Source organism: Hippocampus comes, unplaced genomic scaffold, assembly GCF_001891065.2.
Source record: "Hippocampus comes isolate QL1 unplaced genomic scaffold, H_comes_QL1_v1.1 scaffold1, whole genome shotgun sequence".
NCBI classification, from domain to species: Eukaryota; Metazoa; Chordata; class Actinopteri; order Syngnathiformes; family Syngnathidae; genus Hippocampus; species Hippocampus comes.
The window spans coordinates 1,040,221-1,061,092 of record NW_017805010.1 but is presented as its reverse complement, the minus strand read 5'-3'; the positions used below and the strand labels follow the sequence as shown (position 1 = coordinate 1,061,092).

At 45.5% G+C, this 20,872-nt stretch overlaps 1 protein-coding gene across 6 annotated transcripts in view; it reads right to left on the bottom strand.

Moving 5' to 3' along the window:
- bsna (bassoon presynaptic cytomatrix protein a) overlaps positions 1 to 20,872 on the bottom strand; it is a 72,136-nt gene that overhangs the window by 12,293 nt on the left and 38,971 nt on the right. For 3 of the 6 annotated variants that reach the window (XR_002167389.1, XR_002167393.1, XM_019863125.1), the window contains 7 exons: positions 16,528 to 16,986; positions 7,537 to 12,801; positions 6,856 to 6,897; positions 6,187 to 6,357; positions 5,772 to 6,028; positions 4,038 to 4,974; positions 197 to 2,687 (listed from right to left, as the gene is read on the bottom strand). Coding sequence is in view for 1 of the 6 variants with exons in the window: in XM_019863125.1 (XP_019718684.1) it covers positions 197 to 2,687; positions 4,038 to 4,974; positions 5,772 to 6,028; positions 6,187 to 6,357; positions 6,856 to 6,897; positions 7,537 to 12,801; positions 16,528 to 16,986 (9,622 nt within the window). In the remaining 5 variants the exon portion in view is untranslated. The remainder of the gene's footprint in view (positions 1 to 196; positions 2,688 to 4,037; positions 4,975 to 5,771; positions 6,029 to 6,186; positions 6,358 to 6,855; positions 6,898 to 7,536; positions 12,802 to 16,527; positions 16,987 to 20,872) is intronic. The other 3 variants (XR_002167391.1, XR_002167392.1, XR_002167390.1) reach the window with 2 other exon arrangements.

Here is a 20,872-nt window from a genome sequence, read left to right as displayed (position 1 = left end):
ACAGCAGTCCACTGAAATGAGAGCTCCAAGTAACTCTCAGGAAGAAGAAAACATTGGCATGCAACAGCTAGCTCTGCCTCATTTTCTTCTCTTTCTCTTTTCTACGCCTATCCATTGGGCGGGTGGGGGACGTTTAGATAAATGGTGGGGGCAGTAGTAGGTAGTGAGACCGTGGGCATTCAGCTCCCACAATTACCTTCGCTGTCTGACACAGCACAATGATAATCGTCTATTATGTATGTATCATCCGACTTGTAGACATGGGTCCGGGGTAGGTCCCGTATGTGGTCTTGCACATCTGGCAAAGAGTGACTGGAACCATACTGGCCATAATAGTAATGGTATCTAGTGCTGCGGCTGTCATATGGGTCGGGACCTAAGCTTGATGATCGCCCGGAGCCCATGAATCTCCCCAGGGGACTGAGCGGGCTCTCCTCTTCAGAGTACTGCCTGGTTGGGTGGCGCCCTCGACTATAGCCAGATCGGTAGGATCGGTCATCCCTCTCATAGGATCTGCTGCGGTACCCAGAGTAGTCTCTGGCAGTGATCTTGTCCATGCCGTAGCCGGTGGAGCGGGAACGGCCAGTGGAAGTGTAGTAAATCCTGTCGTCCTCCTCTCCCATTGAGCCAAAGTATCGACTACCATGGGTGATGCCACTGCCACTGTCGTAAGTGCTCCTCTTGAAGCCGTAGTCCTCTATCAACTGCCGTCCTCGGATGTGGGAGGAGTAACTCCCACTAGCTGCTGAAGAATAGGCGGCCAGGTCTGCCTCGACATCCCGAGCCTCCTCAATGGGGGAGAATTTGGAGATTTTCTGCTCCATGCTGCCCAGTTTCCTGTGCTTGCTGCGTTTGGTGGACATGACAGCAGGAGCCAAAAGGCTTCTGGGGGACGACGATTTCTGCACCCCAGATCGAAAGCTGCCATGTTTGTAGTCGTAGTCATAGTAATAGGGCGATCCCCCACCCATGCTAGTGCTCACGCTGCTGCTGCCCCCTAGAGGTCCGTGCCTGTAGCTGCTCTTACCCCTGCCATGGTGGTCGTACAATTCTTCCTGCATCGCTGCCTCCTCCTCGGGTGCCCTGCCGTACATGGCGCTGCCAGTTCCCCCACGCGTCGTGCTGCCAATGGTGCCGCTGTGACCATGGGTGTCGCCAGGGTAACGCCCCGTGCCGCCGTGATGCATCATGTCCCCTGTTGTCGTGCCCAGCCCGTTTTTTGCCGTCAGCTCACTTACGTCATCTATCATCATGTAGTTCCTTGGGATATTTTGTTCTAAACCTGGTGCCCCGTACATGCCATCTGCTGTACTGTAGGTGGAGGGACTATCCACACCATGGCCATAGGCATTGGAAACCGTTGACGTGTACTGTCCATATGAGCTGGCTGTTGTTGCTGTGTAGCCATATGCATTAGCAGTGGTTGTGGTGTACTGGCCATACGAACTAACTGTTGTTGATGTATACTGTCCATAAGTGCTGGGTGGAATGGTAGAAAACCCACCGTAACTACTGGATACGGTCGCTGAGCCATAGGGTCCATAGTTGGCCATGGTTGTTGTTCCAGTGTATTGACCAAATGAGGCGGCTGAACTGGAATAGTTGCTCTCCTGCGCCGTGGTGGTAACCACGACTGTAGGGTTGCTGATTGTCTCGTAATTGGTGGGCATCTTGTGCTCCAGATCAGCCAGTGACGTTTGCCTGGGTCTTCCTTGATGTACTGTCAAAATATCTGTTTGAGGTTGCCCAGGGTAAGGGGCATTCTGGCTGGGGTAAGAGGACACAGCACTCGGATAAGGTGAGCTGTGTGTGGGGTATGGGGGCTGACCAGGTGGTGCGGGCCCAAAACCTGTGTGCCCTGGTTGGGGCTGCGGTTGCGGTGCACTTGGCAACCCTATGTCTGTTTGAGGGTACGGGGGTTGAGTTTGGGGGTAGCTGTGGGTAGAGTATGAGGTTTGAGTTTGGTAGGATGGTCCCGAGGGGTGAACATGACTCTGGAGGGGTGCTGGCTGTGGTAAGGCCTGGGACTGGGACACTGTTGGATAAGGAGCCTGGTTGAATGTTGAGGACTGGAAGGGTAAACTTGATTGAGTTGGTGCTGCGGGTTGGCTCTGGGGGTATTGAGAATGGAAAGATGATGTTGGCGTGTATTGAGCTGCTGTGTTCAGATCATTGCTAAACTGGCTGAGGGGAGCAGTACTTGGTCTTGTTGTCAACAGTCCATTGGTCTCATGCGATGCAGCTGCAGCTGCCAGTCGTAGGTTGTTCAACTCGCTATCAGACATATAGTCCCGAGCATCACCCATACATCTCAGATAAGCAATATCCCTCCTCTCTCTCTCCTTGACCAACGTTTCTTTCCTTTGGTGGATCCCTAGTTCAAGGTATCTCAGCTTAGCATCAATCTCCTTCTCCTCCTCCTCCAGTTCAGCTTGCTGCTTTCTCAGCTTTGTCGATTCTTGCTCCACTGCCTTCAGCTCATGGGTGAGGTCTTTGAGAAGGCTGGCTTTGGCAGCTAGGCCAGACCTAGAGCTGGGCTTGAGGCTGGGCACGGATGGCAAGTAGACTTGTTGGAGGGCAGGTGTCATCAGAGGCAGATGAACTGATGCAGTCGTCTCTTCTGGAGGAGGGCTGGGCAGGGTTCTCTTGACCTTACGGAGCAGCGAGCTCTGATGAAGGGCTGCCAGCTGGAGGACGAGAAAGAGGGTGGGGTGGAAGAGCAGCACAATATGGGGGAGACAAAGACAACAAAATATGAAAAGAAGGAGTAAAACCGAAGATGAAAGGGTGTGATTATCAGGATGACGGGAACGTTGTTTGGTAAGATCAAATGTAAAGAATATAATTGGACAAAAACATTGGGAGATCAAAAGGATCAAATTGGAAGCAGAAAATAAACAATGTGACGTTGTTCAGGGTTGTCGGAGCACATCGCATGCCAAGTGAGTCAAGAAGGAAAATTAATAAAAGTGGGGGTGTAAGAGGAATATTGATTTCAATGGTATGATAAATTAGAATGAGGGGAACAGATAGATATCACATGTACAGAAAGAAGGGCAACTCGAAGAATAAGTTCAGGGAAATAAATATAAGGAGACAAGGGAGACGTACAGACAAGATGACAAGGACAACAAGAAAGAAGAAGGGGGTTGCATTAGAAGACATAAGAAAAGACCCAACATTACTAGAATAAAGGCATCATTGTAAAAGAAAAACTTGAACGTTATAATGAGAGTAGAGCAGCTTTAAATTGGGTAATAACACGACGGAAATTGGAACGTTTCTGGCTAGACGATGTAACAATCCCAACAAGATATTTTTTTTTCTTAAACCTCTTTTCAGAATCAAATTGAAGCAACTTTTCCAATTGCCCAAACATGTTTTTTTTCTCTTTTTTTGCATTGTTCGTTGAGTTTATTCTCATAACCCAACATACAACTTTATTCTTGTACAATTACAGATGAATTCGGCGATCTGGAATGTTTGAATATTTCTTTTCAAACGGACACATTTGAGATCAATAACTCTTACTGACCACCATTTTTTTAGACGTTTACATTTCCATCCAATTAGTTAAAACGTAGCAGCTGTTAGACGTCCCTCTCTCAGTTTTACACTGACTGCTGTTAAACTGCTGATAAATTTTGCAAAATGCTGTCACAAACATTTCCTGTAATTTGTCCTCTGTCAGAGATTAGCTCCAGTTTCTTCGGTTTCTCCCAGCAACCCACCCGGCATGCTGATACAAAATCTTGGGTTGACCCCGATAAGAATTAGTGTGTTTTAAATGCGTATTATATGGTATCACCAGAATTAGATGACGACATTTGGATTCACCCCATGTCAAAACGCTCACACCACAAATCAAAACCATTTTAAATTAGACATATTTTATGTCTGGCCTAATCTGTTCCATTTGATTTGTGCTCGCCCTAAAGAAAGAAAGAAGCCCACAGCCCTGCCAAATGCATGATTCTTCATGGGATTGTCTGTAATCACTCACGTTGTCATTTTCACCACAAATTGGGTGACTTTACCTGGTTCTGGAGGGCTTGTTGTTGATAGAGGGACAGCCTAGCTTTCGTGTGCTCATCGGTAGTAGGACTAAGAGATTTGGGGTCTGACATAGATCTTTGGGCGGTCTTGATTGGTCTGGGCATTGAGGGATGTCGCTGGGGGGACTCTGCAGTGTATGCTTTCTGCTGAGGTGTGACATGGGCCTTGTTCAGCCTCTCACTTGATAGTGAATTCTCCAACAGGCGATGAGGTGACACTGGCGAGACAGGTGAGTAGAGGACCTGTGGGGATTTTGGGACTGTCTGCTGCTGCCGGATGATGCTCGAGATGGACTCATTGTGCAGGTGGTTGTTGGGCTGGTAGTTAATGTCGAGCGGGTCAGGGCGTCGGCGCTCAAACTTGGCTGCATTTGCTGTGATATGCTGCTGCTGCTGGCGCTGCTGTGTCGATATGTCAGTGGAACCAGATTGTTGAGTTCCGCTGCTGGTGGAGGAAGAATACGGGTTCACCGTGGTTGGTATGCTCAGCTGGGGAGCGACAACACCTTGTGACTGGGCTTCTGGGTCAGTCTGGCATGCTAGCGACTGTCCCTTTTTTGTCCGTTCAGGTCCTGAGATGTAGTGCACGATTTCTACTTTATTTGGATCTGGTAACGTCACATGGATTGCGGGCGAAACTCTTCCGAGGTGCTCCACTTCGGTTTGGCAGGACATTTCCCTGCTGGTTTGGATGGCTATGCTGGAGGATACCGTTTTGGAGGTGCTGGTTTTCGTGTCAGTAGGAGCCGTGCTTGTAGCAGTTCCGCTGCCAGTAGCGCTGGATTCGGAATGTCGTGAGTAACGAGAGCGTCGGCGGCGGACGGGCTGCCCTGTTTCAGCCTTGTCGTCATCATCATCTGTCTGAACTGAGCAGTCCACGCTGCGACCACGCCGCCTGGTTCGATGACGCATCATGTACCTTGTGATGGAGAGATGAAAGCAAAATTTTTATATTTTTTATAGAGATTTTTTTAAATAGAATTTAAAACAATTCTCTGGTGTCTGTGTCATGCTGTCATCAACAAACACTTTGCGTTTTTTTTGCCTCATGCAAATGAGCCAACATTTGCTACCATGACAACAAAACCGAATTCGCATTCTTATCCGTGAAGGAAAGGTAATCTTATTAAAGTGCATGATTTCTTTGTGGTGAGGTATTGTCTTTTCGTGTTCAATTAACCTGCTAAACATGTTTTTGGAATGGTGGAGGAAACCGTAGTACCCGGAGAAAACCCACGCAGGCACAGGGAGAACATGCAAACTCCAGACAGGAAGGTTGGAGCCGGAATCGAACCTTGCACCTCTCCACTGTGAGGCCAACACGCTAACCAGTCGACCACCACCGTGCTGCCTTTTCTCAAGAACCATCCATCCATCCATTTTCGACTCATATTCTCACAAGAGTCGCGAGCATGCTGGGGGGGACACCCTGAAGCGGTTGCCAGCCAGTCACAGGGCATACATTGTTTCAATGAACTCAAATTTAGTTTTGCCTATATTTGAAAATGTTGTATTTGGGCTTTTTAAATGCTTCAAGATAAAACACGTATGAGCATGGCTATAAATTATTCATAACATAGAGTATGCATTGACATGTTTTTGCTTTTCATGCAAATTAACATGCATAATGTTCCAATGAACACAAACACAAAATATTTTGAACACCCCCAATACATCACATGCAGAGACATTGATAAACATAGCTACAGTACATACCTCTCCTCCCCATCTTCATCATCTGTCTGCACACAACTGTCCACATTCCTGCGAGGGGAAACGTGGAAGACCACGCCTTCTCCGTCCAAGCTGTCTCTGCTCAGCCTGGTCATGGAGTTGTGCTTCCTCATGTTGCTCTGGTTCTCCACATGCTCCTCATGACTCCTCAGACACATCTCTGAGGAGGAGTTGGGGAGGGAGCGGGATCCGATTTGATGGTCAGTATAAGGGTGTAGAGGCTGTCCATTCATATCCATCTGCAATAGGAGATCAATCGTGGTCATTTGCCATCACTTGATGGAAGGCGGACAACGGCCACGGACTTTCCTCACGATGTCAGACCGGCTGGAGTGTAGTGTAGCGGTACAAATGAGCATTCTGCAGGTAACTCGGCAAAGTTGTCGTTGACCCTCACCTGCAAGTTCTGGACCGCGGCGGCTGTTTTCTGTCGCTTCTGTTCTACAAGCTGCTGCTGGAGCTGTTGCTGCAAGGACTGGATTTGGTCAAGCTGGGACTTCTGCTGGGCGAGCTGCTCCCTCTGGACAACAAGCTGTTTCTCCCGTTCTTGTTGCTGCTGTTGTAGAACCTAAATTGTCGAAACATAAAACAATCACATATGGGCTGGATACAAAAGTATTTATGAACGAGAGTCGGGTGATCATGAGGTTAAGGGGATCGGTTAATTGTAAAAGAATGAATTAAAACAATGTAAGAACTAGGGTATTATCAGGTTTCTTTCTGCTGCACATCTGGTTGAATAAATGATGATAAAAGACACATACGCACATAACAAGCCTCCTGAAACAATATGGCATGGGTTAGAATCGGCCTAAACTTGTATGTATTGCCCCAAAAGAAAAAAACAAGAATGCAAGTACAACACAAAGTACAGCATTTGCATGTAAGTGCGAGTGCCAGACATGTGATGCTTGTAAGAAAATATTGAATGGAGCTTCTTCATTGCATAAATGATAGGCTGTTGCAAAAACAAATAAATAAGGGCTTGGGATTTTGCTGCTACTGAAGGCCATGGGATGCAGAAACATTCTCTTGCTGATTTTTATGTCAAGCAAAGCTTCCACACCTGTTTAACAGAGTTAACTTGAAAGAGTTTCAACTGCTTGTTCTATTGAAAAAGAAGACAATTATTACGTTAGCTCGTCTGTTGTTAGTGGGAGGTAAGAACGGCAGTTATTTCGTGACAATGTAAGACATTCTATTTCACTTCTGTCTGCTTTTTTTTTTTAATGTTGAAAATGTTACTTTTCATCACATGGATCACTTAAAAAAAAGTCAACATCCATTTCAAATCATACACCTTATAAAGACATGCAGGACACTGTATGAGCAATGACACAATCAGAGAAGAATCGTCAACCATACCTAGAAACCATACAACATTTCAACAATGTAAGTTATGACAAAAAAATCAAAACAAAACAAAATACGAAAAATTTGATTGAAAAAACCCGAAGTGAAATCCTTCATTGTTGGTTTCCTGCATGCAGTTGCAAACTTATGCACCCACAAAAGTTTATTAGAAGTGATTTATGAGTTGCTAATAAATATTCCACTGGCATTTTTCCCTCCAGTAAAAATTAATCAGGTATCCATTAAAAAAAGGGACTTGATATTGTCACTGATGCATGCAAACATTGTTACAGTACTGTACGATGCAATGGAGTACTGTGACAGAGACTGCATGAACTTAAGAACACAAAAACACCTCCAATCAATGCATTTTACTTCCTGTTTTTCCTTATACCTGTTCCTTGATGTTCTGCAGCTCCTGTAATTCTCTCTGCACCAGAATATGCTCCTTCTCTCTGTGCAGCTTCAGCTCAATCCTTTCTCGCTCCAGCTCTTCCTGCAGGCGCAGTTGCCGGATTTTCTCCAGCTCTACGCGCTCCCTTTCCATCTGCAGAAGCTGCTCCTGCTGCCGATGCAGCCTTTCTGCCTCAGTTTCACCCTCTTTGTGTACAGCACCAGGTGGGGGGAAAGGAGGTAGAGTCCCCGCTACTGGTAAAATGGTCGAGGAATCTGGAGGGGCGACTGTTGTGTAACATTGACCTGTTGTTGCTTGTGCCTGTTGTTGTTGCTGTTGACTGTTCAAGTGCGCTTGGGACATGTTTATCGGTTGATGCTGTGCGTCAGCTGATGTGACCTCTACAGATGAAGTGGTTACAACAGCCCCTTTACCAAGGTAAACTGGTTCATCTTGGACTGTAGATGGTGGAACTGTCAAGGGAACGGATACCTGGGCACTCGTTGGTGCTAAGGTTGTTATTGCATCAGCAATGGTAGCAGAGATTGACGTTGTTTGGAGAAGACCCGGTCCAAGGTAACGGATTGGGGCCTGTCCAGACATTCTGGGAGTCATTGGTAATCTGGTGAGACTAGATAGGGGCACGGGTGTCATGTTGGGAGATGAGTAAGGCCTGTAAACACCTCTCAATAACGGTCGAAGAACAGAAGCGGGTTGAGTTGTGATAGGTAAGGTAGAAGCAATGGGTGTCTGAATGGTGGAGTAGATCATCCCATCTGAGGAGCGAATGGCTGCAGGGTACATGGCCCTAAGACTGGCCTGTCTGGCATTGATGAGGTTTGTAAGTGCTTGGTTGTGGGATAATGGCTTCCCATCTAATCCAAAAAGCAGATTTTGTCTCAAGCCAAGGCCAGCTGATAGTCTTGAAGTTGCGGGGCTGGTTCCTCTGCCCAAACTCGCAAACTGCATCAAGTCTGGGTTGCTTCCATAGCGATCCATCGAATTGAGTGCGGCACACATTCGGCTGATCTCTCTGGCAGTTGTGGCGCTGTACTGGGCTAAATTAGCTTCCTGGAAATTGGCAATGTCACGAGGAGAGTAGCCATAGTCGGAATTGATGTTCGACAAGGAATTGTATCGACGTATAGGCAATGTTTGGGCAGGGAGTTCTCCTCCATGACGCAAATCTGTGTATGAGCCATACTGCATCCCAATATATCCCCCATAGCCATGTTTTACAGCGTTTAGATCCATTGCAAGTTCTCCTTTGGCTTGAAGATGTGGTTCTAGTTTCGAATGGTAGGATTGTAGCCCTGCCTCAGCCAGGTTTGTATCAGACATTGAAGGTTGAAGCCTACCAGGATAAGGCAATGTGTAGGACTTGTGTCCTTCCATTGGATACTCACGATATTTTCCAGGATGTCTTTCTTGATCAGAATCATAGGACAGAGGTGGAGCGGAAGGAGGCCTTATGCCCTCTTTCTCTGAACCACCAACACAGCTTCCACCAAAGGGCAGTCTGTAAACAACATCGCAGCAAGCTGGTTGGTTGTCAGGTTTAATCTGGCCTCCTGACAGATCTGCAGCATCCTGTCCTTCCTCTACTTTTATAAGTTGGGTCACTGCCCTGACTTGCTCTTGCCCACCATCTATCTGTACTACCATACTATGTGGCGATTTCCCGCCTGTAATCATGCCAGGAGGACTGGGCTTTCCTTTCAGCTCAATGGGCCCGGTGCCATACATCTCGGGGTTGAGGACAGGTGATACAGCACTGACAACAGTGGAGGCAGTGCTGGTTTGGCTGACCAGCAAGTCTTTTTTCAGCAAGGGTGAGATCTGGCCAGAAAGGTTATACCGGGCTAAAACAGATGCCTGTTGCTGTTGTTGTTGTATATGGTGATGTTGCTGTAACTGCTGCTCGAGAAGCTCTTGCTGCATTTGCAACTTCTCTTGCTGTTTTTGTAGTTCTTTCTGTTGAATACTCAGGTCTTCAAGTTTTGCATCAATTTTTGGTATTGATGGGTCCATTGGAGGTGATAGAGGGGGTTTGTTCTGGGAAAAACACACAGCCGAACCCATACCCTGACCTAAATCTACTCTATTTTGATAGGGATCGCCATAGACCATTGGTTGTTTGGGCTGGGAAATAAACATGGAAGCTGCCACAGTTACACTCACAGTGGTTGGTGTGATGGTCTCCTGGGCATTTAGGTTCATAATCAGGGGTTGTACGATTGTCGACTGTCTGCTCCCCTCTGATCCACCGTGGTATTTTCTGCTTTCAGTGGCTAGAGAGGTGAGATCCATTCCTTGATCAGTCATGATGATTGGGGTAGGTTTGGTGACTGTTCTGAGGTCCACAACACTTCCACCTTGTATCATATGGCCCTGCTCAACCCTAGAAGTGCCTGGAACTGTAGATATGCGGCACAGGGAGATATTATCCATAGAAATGGAACCTCGTGTGTAAATACTGGCCGTGGTAACCATACTTGTTCCAACATTTACCTTTTCGATTCTTTGTGTTCTGTAGAAGCTGCGTGTCGGTGAATGTTGGTAAGGAGGCGTATCTGGAGGGCTACCACACGGTGAATAAGAATCGAATGTCGATTGACGGCTAAATCGTGTGGGTGAAGACAGAGGCGATGTCGCCGTGTTGACAGTCATTGGACGAGCTGGACTTGCAGGTGGAGAGTATGGCACATCCTGGGATGACTGCTGCCGGTAGAGCCGTGGGGAGACCGATCTATGTGAAGTTTGGGTTCCCTGAGCCATCACTGGTGAAGTAGGCCCAGAACCTCCCGAGTCCATTTGTAGTGCTGAATTGAAAGTCTGTGTAGAGAACTCAGCTGTTGCTCTCCTGGAAGGGGAGTGCGTAGGACTTTGCGGTGGTGGGGATGGAGAAAGGGGAGGGCTGGTGCTCCTGTAATAAGTTGTATACTTTGGAGAGCGTGGCTCATTGATTCGCTCGTTGACAGCTGCTGGGCTATCTCGAAGCGCTACACCTCGAGTGTCCCCTACTCTTCTGGTGATGATCTCTCTTTGACTATAGGCTTGGGTAATCTCTGCAATCTTGCTGCACACACTTGAGACTGTCGCTGAAGATGTGGCAGGACTTGCGTGTCTGCTATAAATAGAAGACTGGGTGGATGTTATAGTGTTGCTTGTACTTGTCTGAGAAATTGTTACAGCATCTCTAGCATAAACTCCATAAGCTGCTATTGTAGTAGCAGCTACTGTTGGGGTTATTCCATTTTTCCCCGCTTGGTTTTTTAATCTGTCTTTGTGTCTGTCCTTTGAAGCAAAGTGTTGAGTGACTCGGACATCAGGGATGCGTCCTCCCGTTTCAGCAAATGAGACAGGTGCGGAGATCTGGGTGGGGCTGGTTCCTGGAGTTAAAAGGGCATTGCTTTGCTCCAGTAGTTTTGCAAAGGCGGAACCTGTGTCGAGAAATTGCTTGTCTGGGTAGGAGCTCTCAATTTCTACTTGCTCATCAGTGGCCTGCTGCATCTTTGTGATGTTCTGAGATGTTTGTCGAATCTCCTCATAAATGTCAGCTTCCATCTCAACTGCGTCATTGTCATATCCCGTTTGATCTTGTTCATAGTCATACTCGTCATCATAACCTTGTCCGTTAATGTCTTCTTCGTAGTACTGACCATGTCTCACTGGAGAGGGCTGTTGCTGTTTCTGTTGCTTTTGAAGCAGCTCTGCCTTCCTCATCATCTCTTCATATACCTCCTCAGCACTCTTCAATGGCTTGGAAGTGCTCGATGGCGCTATTGTGGTCGTGATCGATGATTTTTCAATTGGTGAGTAAAGGGACATAAAGGTAGGAAGGTTGTACTCACTGCCTGACTTGTAAAGTTTGGACTCATAGCCCTCGGCTTCCGAATCCAGACTCTGAGGGGAGTATTCAGAGGCAGAGGAACGATGGAGTTCTTCCATTTCGGCAGCTTGTCTCAATTCCTCAGTCGGCGAAGCATCTTCAATGGGTGAAAGATTGCTGGGCGGTGTCTTGGATCTTTCTCGACGTCGTTGAGCCCTCAGCTCCTCTTTATCGCGCTTAGTCTTGCGCGCCGTGCTTCTGATTCTTTGTTGTTCAACTTCTCTCATCTTCTCCTGCTCTCTCAGGAGTTCCTCTTCTTCTCTCAATTCATCTTCTTCTGAAGAGTCTTCAATTGTAGGAAGGAGAGGGCCATGAGAACGATGCCGCGCTTTTCTCTGTTGCTTAGCCTCTTCCAACCTTTGTCGCCTGCTGGGACTACTGTCACTGTCCTCTTCCATTGACGAGATGGACGTAGGAGACTGGCCTGAGCCGTAAGAGGATGCGGAAGTTGGCGGAAGAGTGGAAGAGTAGTCACCCCGAGAGCGCTCTTCGGGAGAGCCGGTCAGACTTTCCATCTCCAGTTCGGGTTCTCGATCAAGGCTCAAGTCATTTTCGTGACTGAGCTCAATGTCTCTGCTGTAGCTGTTGGTGTTATTGAGTTCGATTGTTTTAAAGCGCCTCAGACCACCTTGTGACGCCATCAGATCTTCCTCACCCTCCTCCACTGAGCTTTTGTAAACATCAGTGGAGCTTTTTGTTTCCTCCTCAAAACTGCTAGAGTGGTGCTGTAGGCGGCGTTTCTCTTTTGCCGTGTCGGGTATGATGTGCTTATGGTGGCTTTTCTTTCGCTCATAGCCGTAGCCTTCATCTTCCTCATCTTCATCTTCCTCCATTTCTTCCTCCTCATCATTTCCTTCATCAGCGCTCATCTCCATGATCTGTCTCCTCATGAACTCCTCATCGGTCATCTCTGTGGGCTCACCGTCCTTGTCCTTCTTCTTCTTTTCCTTCTTCTCTTCCTTCCCTTCTTTCCGTTTACTCTCCCAGTCTCCTCCATCTTCTTCTTCCTCCATTATGTCTTCAAGTTCCTCATCCGAGTCGTATGCATCCGGTGGGATTGACAAAGAGCGCGGGCGCTGCTTCCCTCTGTCATCCAAGTCTCTATCACTTAGCCTCCTTCCTCTTCTGTCCGCTTTGTCTTCGGAAAGGCTCTTCTCCAGCAAAGGCCTCACAGAGCTTTCCAGTTTGGTAATTTCTGAAGGGCTTGGTGGAGAGCCCCGCCCGCTGATGCCCCTCTCACTGAGTTTCATCTCCTCCTCTTGAATTAGTCCTGTGATTTCGCTGTGGGAGCTGGAGATGCCGTCAGAGGAGTAACCGGTATCACTGAGGCTCTGTGGGCTGCGTGACAAGTCATGCGTGCTGTTTTTTGTTTCCTAAAGGGAGAGACAAAAAAGAAGCCTTTAAGGTCTCAAGGGGCTACACTTTGCATTCAGTATATGTCACCGTCCATCCATTTTCTGAACCTCTTATCCTCACTGGGGTCGTGATATTCACAAATCTAATTGGATACAACTCATCTATTATATACTGTTAATAATTCATTTTGGTAAAGAGGTTGTAACATTGTTCAATTTAAAATACAAATAATGAATGAATATTATTCACATAAACTTTTCTGCATCACAAGACCAAGATTTATTGCCACTTAATGGCAAGTTCTTAACTATTTTATGGTCTCAAAAATAGCTCAAATAGCTAGAAAAGCAGATGTGTCAAATCCATGTCCAAGAAGTCAAAGCCCTGCTCCAGTTTGGCGTTAGCCACAGGTGCTTCTACTCAACCAGCAGGTAAACGAGCTCCCCAACCTTCTGGTTGAGTAGAAGCACCTTTGGTTAAAGCCAAACTGTGGCAGGGTTTTTACTTTCTGGACCTGGATTCAAAACCTCTCTTAAGAAGTGGATTGCCAGGGTCAGTCAGCATCCTTTTGTAACCCGGACTATGACATAAGGCAATGGGAAGTACACATAATCAATTGAAAGATCGTAGGTTCATTCAGAAGTTAAAAAATGTATGTATACATAAACATAATCTATGTTGTTTAAGAGAGTGGCGTCGTTAAAAGTGTGTTAAACAGAACCGACTATTGCCGTGGCCCTAGCGAATTAGGGCACAGAATACTAATTAGGTGTCAGCGAATGAGAGGTACCGTTTTTCACCTCCGTGACGTCAAGAGCTTGCAGCGCCAGTCAGCATCCTTTCATCTCCAAAAGCATATATTTTAAGGTTCGCCCTGCATAAATATGATAAGATAAGAAACCTTTATTTGTCTCACGATGGAGAAATTCCCAACATGAATAAATACATGAAGAAAATGTGATGCTTTTGAGGCATTAAAATTGCATTGTTGAAGACGGCGAGACATTTTCAATGATTTCGATTGACTAAGAAACGTATCAGACCCACCTGTGGACTGACCAATCGTATAGATTTGTGGAAAACTATTAAATTCACCACATTTGGAAAAACAAGATTTCTGCCCAATGGCGACAATGTTTTGGAACATGAGCTACAAAATAAAGGAGCAATAAATTGTCAAGTGTCAATAAAAAAATCAGGATTTCTTAATGAGACCTATGGAGGTGGGCCACTGTTGAATTCTTCTGAACTGATCTAAATTTCATAATATTGTAGGTGAGCAAGAAAAATAAAGTAAAATTTACTTCATTCAATTCAACAATTTTTTTTTTAATCAATTCAACAAAATTCACAAGTGGTTTATGATTAACATGCCATATCAAAGACGTCAAGCAGCCGCTAATCTGGTGTAATGAAATTTAAAATTAGTGAAACAATGCAAAATACAGAAAATCTTAGCAAAAATCTGAAAATCTAATAACGATTACCGGTACATGGTTTGAATTCCACAAGTGTGTATAATGAATCACGTCTGTTTCTTTTAGAATGTGCCATCGCATGATAGTATTATACGACTCTCATATTCTTTGAAAGCATTCAATGGACACCGTCACCGTACAATGTTTCCAGAAAATCCAAAAGTCTAGAAAAGTCAATTCACGGAGGAAAAAAAGACCAGGTTTTGAAATTTCTGACCACAGAAATGTCATACAGCAGATGCGCGCTAGTAGTCCTTCCACCTATTTATTGTTAATTGTGTTGAAATAACTCATGAACAGTGCATAAGAGAAGCTTTCACTTGACGTAACATTAATGTGCAAGTTCCTTCCATTTCAAAAGCTCTCAAAGTGGCATAGTAGGAGCCAAGTAAGAGAAGCAACGCTCAGTACCCATCCAAAAGAGAATCAATGTCTGCCTTACTGTGTTTGGCAGCGTCAGCATTCAGGCAGAAGGAAATCAATAGCTTGCTACATAAACAGCTAGAGACCCTCAATTTTGGAGGACGAAGTAACTGTTCCAAACTTCAATTCACACAAAGAAAAATGCTATCAAGAATTTACATCTTATTTATTTATTTCGAGAGTTATAAGTATTCATGGGGGCTGTTTATGCAGTTTTCAAATGAAAGCTATTGTATTCCTTGACTGTCATCATTACATCGGTGACAGGCCAAAGTTGTGTTGTTGGTGCAGGTAATGGGCTATATTTTCGTGGATTGGCACCCGCGTGCTCGGTGTAAAAATGGGCATAATTTATTTTTTCATGCTGGCTCAAGTCTAGTCCATCGTGATTGGGAATTCTGACGCGTGGAGTTGCCTCGCCCCCGACTCATCCAACAATTTGGTAACAGAAAGTACACCGCGACCAGCGTAAAAACATGGGCACTGGCATTTTCATGGCGCGGCAATGGTCTAGTTCAGCGTGTTTGTGAATTCGGTAGACACGCTATGCCTGGTTACAAAAAGTAGAATAGATTTTAGACTCACAAAAGCGGGTCTAACCTGAGGCGCAAGTGGTGCAATGCGATTTGGGTCTCTTTGATCGAAGCACAGTTACACTAATTCGGTGGTGGATTTTGTTTGGAAACATGTCACTAAGATGGTACATTCCCTCTGAAGCATTGTAGAAATCAATTCATTTGATGAATTATGGCCATTATCATCTTAAACAAACCCAGACATATGATCGGGGGTGGATAACTATCTCCAAGCGCCCACGTCAGAGGCATGGCCGACTGCGTCATCTGCAAGAGGAGAGCCTTTAGTTAACCTGCCAATGTTATGCATGGACCCCAGAGATTCAATTTCTATTCCCGCAATGTCAAGCACTACCTGCCAGGGCGTACTGCACTCGGGATGCCCTGATATTGATACAAATATGGAATACCGTGATAATTGGCTGGGAAAAGACTACATTCATCTCACAATGGCGCACAAAGGTGCAAACAGCGCGTTACGTCCAACTCTACCTGTGCAAAGTCCAGAAAAATACCGAAACAAAGAAAACTCCACCCATTCACACAGACTGCGCTTTGGACTCGACTTTCACCCGGCACGAAAATAGTGCCTATTGTCTTCGATAGCATACGCAGTGTAAATTGACTGCATTGCTACTGCAATTGACCTGTTGAGATGCATTACTCATCCATCCATCCATCCATCAATCCATCTTCCGATCCGCTTTATCTTCACGAGGGTCGCGGGGTGTGCTGGAGCCTATCCCAGCTGTCTTTTGGGAGTAGGTGTGAGACACCCTGAACCGGTTGCCAGCCAATCATAGGGCACACATCGATGAACAACCATCTACAAAGGAAGGCCAGAGCCGGGATCGAACCCACGACCTCTGCACTGTGAGGTCGACGCGCTAACCACTGGCCCACCGGGCCACCATGCATTACTCATATATGCCAAATTTCATATCAATGCTGAAAGGAGAAGTGCTACGTGGATCTTGTTGGTCTGGTATATAGGAATACATACAGTGTACTCTCATCAGGTCCATTTAAACAGGGATCGTCACGTATGAATGCGTAACCTTAACCCTTACCGGACCCTTAAAGAGACTTCTGGAGTCCTTCCTACTCGGCCTGAAGTCATCTCTTCAAATTGATTCAAAGTCACAAAGAAACACAATGCAGTTTTGAAGATGTCATTTTGGATTGGGTAGATGTCAGGAAATAAGAATGAGGAAGGGCTACGCACGTGGGTAAAATGTTTAAGTGCACGAATAGCGCTGTTACTTACGTCGTAATGCCTTGACTTCTTAATTTCCTTGATTGGTGTGATTGGATCTCCTTTCTTGAATGTGGTTTTGCTCTCTTTGGCAGTTTGGCTTTCAGGCTCCATCTTCAGCTTTTCATCTGTGGTTTTCGTCTTCTTCTGGGTCTCGACTGTTGGTCCAGTTGACGTCACTGCTACGGTGTTCTTGGTGTCTGTCGGCAGCTTGGCAGCATTCGGCCCAAACTGTTCGCTATCTCCAGTTCCCGACTGTGGTTTTGGTGTCTGGGGTTGGGCTGGCTTGGACTCTTGCTGAATGGCGGCTTTGTGGAGAGGACTTTGTTGACCCGCTGGGGCCTGGTGGCGTGGTGACCCAGTGAGCTGATGTTTTGGGGACGGGTGAGGAACAGCGAGAGGAGGCTCATCGAGACCTCCCCCGGACATCAACCGCTGGGTTTGGCAGTTGAGACACAGCCACTCTTTTTTCTGAAAGACAGCACAAATCATGACACTTGCAGTAAACAACATCTGAAATGTGAAATGGGGAAATATGTCACAGTCATAGCGTCTATTCATTTTTTTTCCTGCTTTATGTGTTCTTAGAAATTTGGGCAGCCTGCTATGAAATATTTGGGATCAGAAAAGTAATTTTGTGGGACATGTTCGACATTCCTCAGAGTTCGCGCAGGTCTCCTTCGATGAGGGATGGGTTGGATACAGTGACACATTTGTTTGTTTGTGTGCTGTTGCCTGAAAGCAGCAGTCTTTTTCAACATTATTTATTGAGTTAAATTTGGGATTCTCGGACCTTCATTCACTTTATGAATCATGATCTCATGCAACATAAGCAAGAAGATGGTCCAAATTCGAAATGCTGTAAGACCTTTTTTTGTTTCTCATTTGACTGTAGCGGTTCCACCCTAATTGATATTTGTCGGTGACGTCACTCAACATTGTTGTGTTGGTTTCGATTCCATCTCAAAATCTTTATTATATTTGCTTTGTTCGTTATGAGTTCATTTCTATGCTAAGTTCATTAGAACCCAGCAAGCTATTTCCTTCGTCTTTCACACTTGTGAGCATGACAACTCCTTTTCATTCCATTCTCTCCTTTCTCCCTTCGAGCCCTCTCACACTCTCCGCTCTCCTTTTTTTTCTTTTGACAATGGGAGAGCTATTTTTACCCAGAATTGGATTGTTCTGCTTGAGCATACATCTCCCTCGTCCTCGCCGCTGCTTTAGGCTGCACTCTCCCCTGCACTGTCCACTCACATTTACACGCACGCACACACGTGCACACGTGTGCATTTCTCATCAATGCAAAATGGAGGAAGGCCGTCGAGCTGAATGCTGACCAAGAAAGCGAGTGATGACGAGCAGAGGGAAGCTGGGGAGGAGAAAGGAGAAAGGATGGGAGTCGTGGAGGAAGCCAAAGGGTGCAATGAGAGTCGAGTGAGTGACAGCACGCGTTTATGTGAGGCACGCGCACACACACACAAGAACACACACACACACACACACACACACACACACACACACACACACACACACACACACACACACACACACACAAAAGGATGTGCCACCCCGCTGAGGCTGAAGCAAGCGGAGGAAGTAACTAGAGCTGCAGCTAAAGTGGGCATCAGGGCGCCGCTGATTATTACGGTGCCAAAGGTGCTTCAAGACAGTTTGAACTCATAATAAGGGTGTCAAGGCGTGTGTGCATTTGTGTGCGTGGCTATGGAGTGTACTTTTCAGGGCTGACTTGACAAGCACGGAGAACGTCTGCATGGTCTGCAACCATATGTTGTTGCTTCACTGCAACCCCTTCCCCTGTCTCGTTTATCCCGCTGTATGTGGTTTTAATGCTAAAGCGCTACTTAAGGAAAACCATATGAGGCTTTTATGACTATACTCATCAGTCACAATAGCCGTTATACCTCCATATGCTCACACAGCAGCGAGAAATAACAAAAATGTATGACCTACACCCCTTCAAACTACACCTGCAAATAATAACGTTATAACCTTATGAACCCCTGACATGGTTCATCAAAAACTGAACATATAAGGCAAAATTATCATGAAGTCACGCAGGTGCCCCAAACGTTATGGCTGTTAAATCATCATGCCTGCATTATTTTTTTGACCAAATTTAAACTGATAATAACTCATTAAGTCACTTTTTCCTAATGCACTGCTCAGAATTGGGAGGCTGTAGGTTTTAACCTTCTTGTGGTGGAGGTAAAAAAAAAAAAAAAAAGTGGCAGGTGCTCAGGCACAAAAGTCATGGCACAGAAAAAGATCACAGGAGTGCGAGTGAAATGTATCGTATGGGGAGTCCGACTTTAATATTAGCACTGAGGCGGAGGGGGAAAGCCTTCCTGACTACAATTTAAGCTCTTGGGGAAATCAAGAGCACAAGCCTGTGTGCTCAGGCGATAAAAATCAGGCCATACATCTGTTAACTATACACAATGAAGAATATTAACTGTGAGCATAGAAGCTCTTTGATGCTTTTCTGGGGTGAAGGGCTCAACAAATGCATTTGACTCGGCAATAGCGCTTTTCTTGATGTGGTTTCATTTTATAAATTGTCGATATCAGTGGTGAGCCTTCAAGGATCTCAAAGTCACACTCATTTCAATCTATTAGGAAGTGTGTGCTAATGTGTGTACGCGCATGCACACATGCATGTGTTCATTGTTTCAGTCATTGTAAATACAGATTAGAGTCCAAAATAATCCGATATTCAGGCAATGAAACATGAAGTGTAAATCCTCAAAATCTTGAATAATGTCCTGTCCTATCCACTAAAAATAGAACAACTTCATCAGATTTGTCGTAGCCGTTCTCCTGTGTTAAAATCACTCCAGTTTTATTCTATCCATCCACGGGGCTAACCCCAAATGAGCTCTGTAGGGACGGCAACAGAAAAAAAAAAAGTTGACCAAATTGAAGTTCTTGCACTGCCGTATCTACCCTGCTGAGTATTAAGAGTATTATCCTTGGTGTAAGGCTGAGAGAGGCGGCAGCCTTTGAAGTGCTGAAGTGTGGACTTTGAAGAGCAGGAAGCATTACTGTTGCTACTCCCCTTTGAGGCTGGGAAGTGATCAAACAGACGAGAGGAAAGAGGCTGAAAAATGAAGTTCCGGTGATGGCTGAAATCAGTGACGATGAAACTCTTTCTCTTGTCTAATATAGGGCGAATTTAAAATTGTGAATTTTGCACGGTATGATGGCTTCCCATGAAGATCCCATTAATAGTTGAAAAGAAAAACAGTGTATACAAACTACAATGCTCCACTTATTTCACAAATATTTTTGTGGATAGCTGGTCCAAGTGCCTCGAAGAAGCTGTAAAATCTCAGCCAAAGAGGTGCATCCAGGAATTTATTTACTCTGGACGGTAAGTCACGAGTCTGTCCAAGTCGCCCCCTCTCAAAACAAAGAAAATATGATTGTCATGATCCCGTTTCTGTTTGTCTCCAGTAGGTGGCAGAGGAGGGCCTCGTTAGCAAGCACTGCCATGCCGACAACTGTCAGATTATTAAACCTTGCTCACGACTCTGTTTCTAAGTGCTTCGATATTCTAGACGCTCTCAATTTTTGCCACGTAGTTCATTGTGTTTCTATTGTATTTTTTTCATTCCTGTGCCGTCTCGGTTTTGTATTCTCCTTTTTTTTATTTGCTTGTCCTTTGAGTTGACATGGAATTTACATTTTCTCAACCTTGCCTGAGCAAGCGCTTTTGGTTTGTTCCGCATTTTGCTGGTTCTTTGTTTCCGGCGTCCTGAGTTGCACTTTGCGTTGCTTTTGTAAATAAACGTATTTTTGTCATACGCTCTTATCCCTGTCTATGTCTGTGGGATCCTCTCCCGATAGAGATTGTTCAGGAATGTAACGATGATTCGCACATTAGCACTCTACGGAGCGATATTGACAGTTTTCTTATTTCACTGTTAGTATGCAATATAGCAAACAACTATAAATACCAGAAGCTTTGTCTTCAACACAGAACTGCACAGTACATTAAAATTCATTCAGTACCAGCCAATTCTAGACCAAGTCTGAAAAGACGTCTTTGGGAGTGAATGAGTTTAAAGAAACACGGAAAAGAAAAATAACCCATATGTATGTGCAACACGTTTTACTATAACATGATTTCGTATAGTATGCAGTATATATTTTTCCGTCTGTGCTTAATTGGTCCCATTCTATTTTCCTGGGCTGCGTGACCATAGCATATGCTCCTCCAATACTTGCTGATGAGAAGCTTGCTAGTTGAAAAAAAGGAAGAAGTTCACATAGCAGCCGCATAGGGACTGTAAAAGAGAATGAAACTGCGGAGGTCAGACGTCGGGGGTTAATT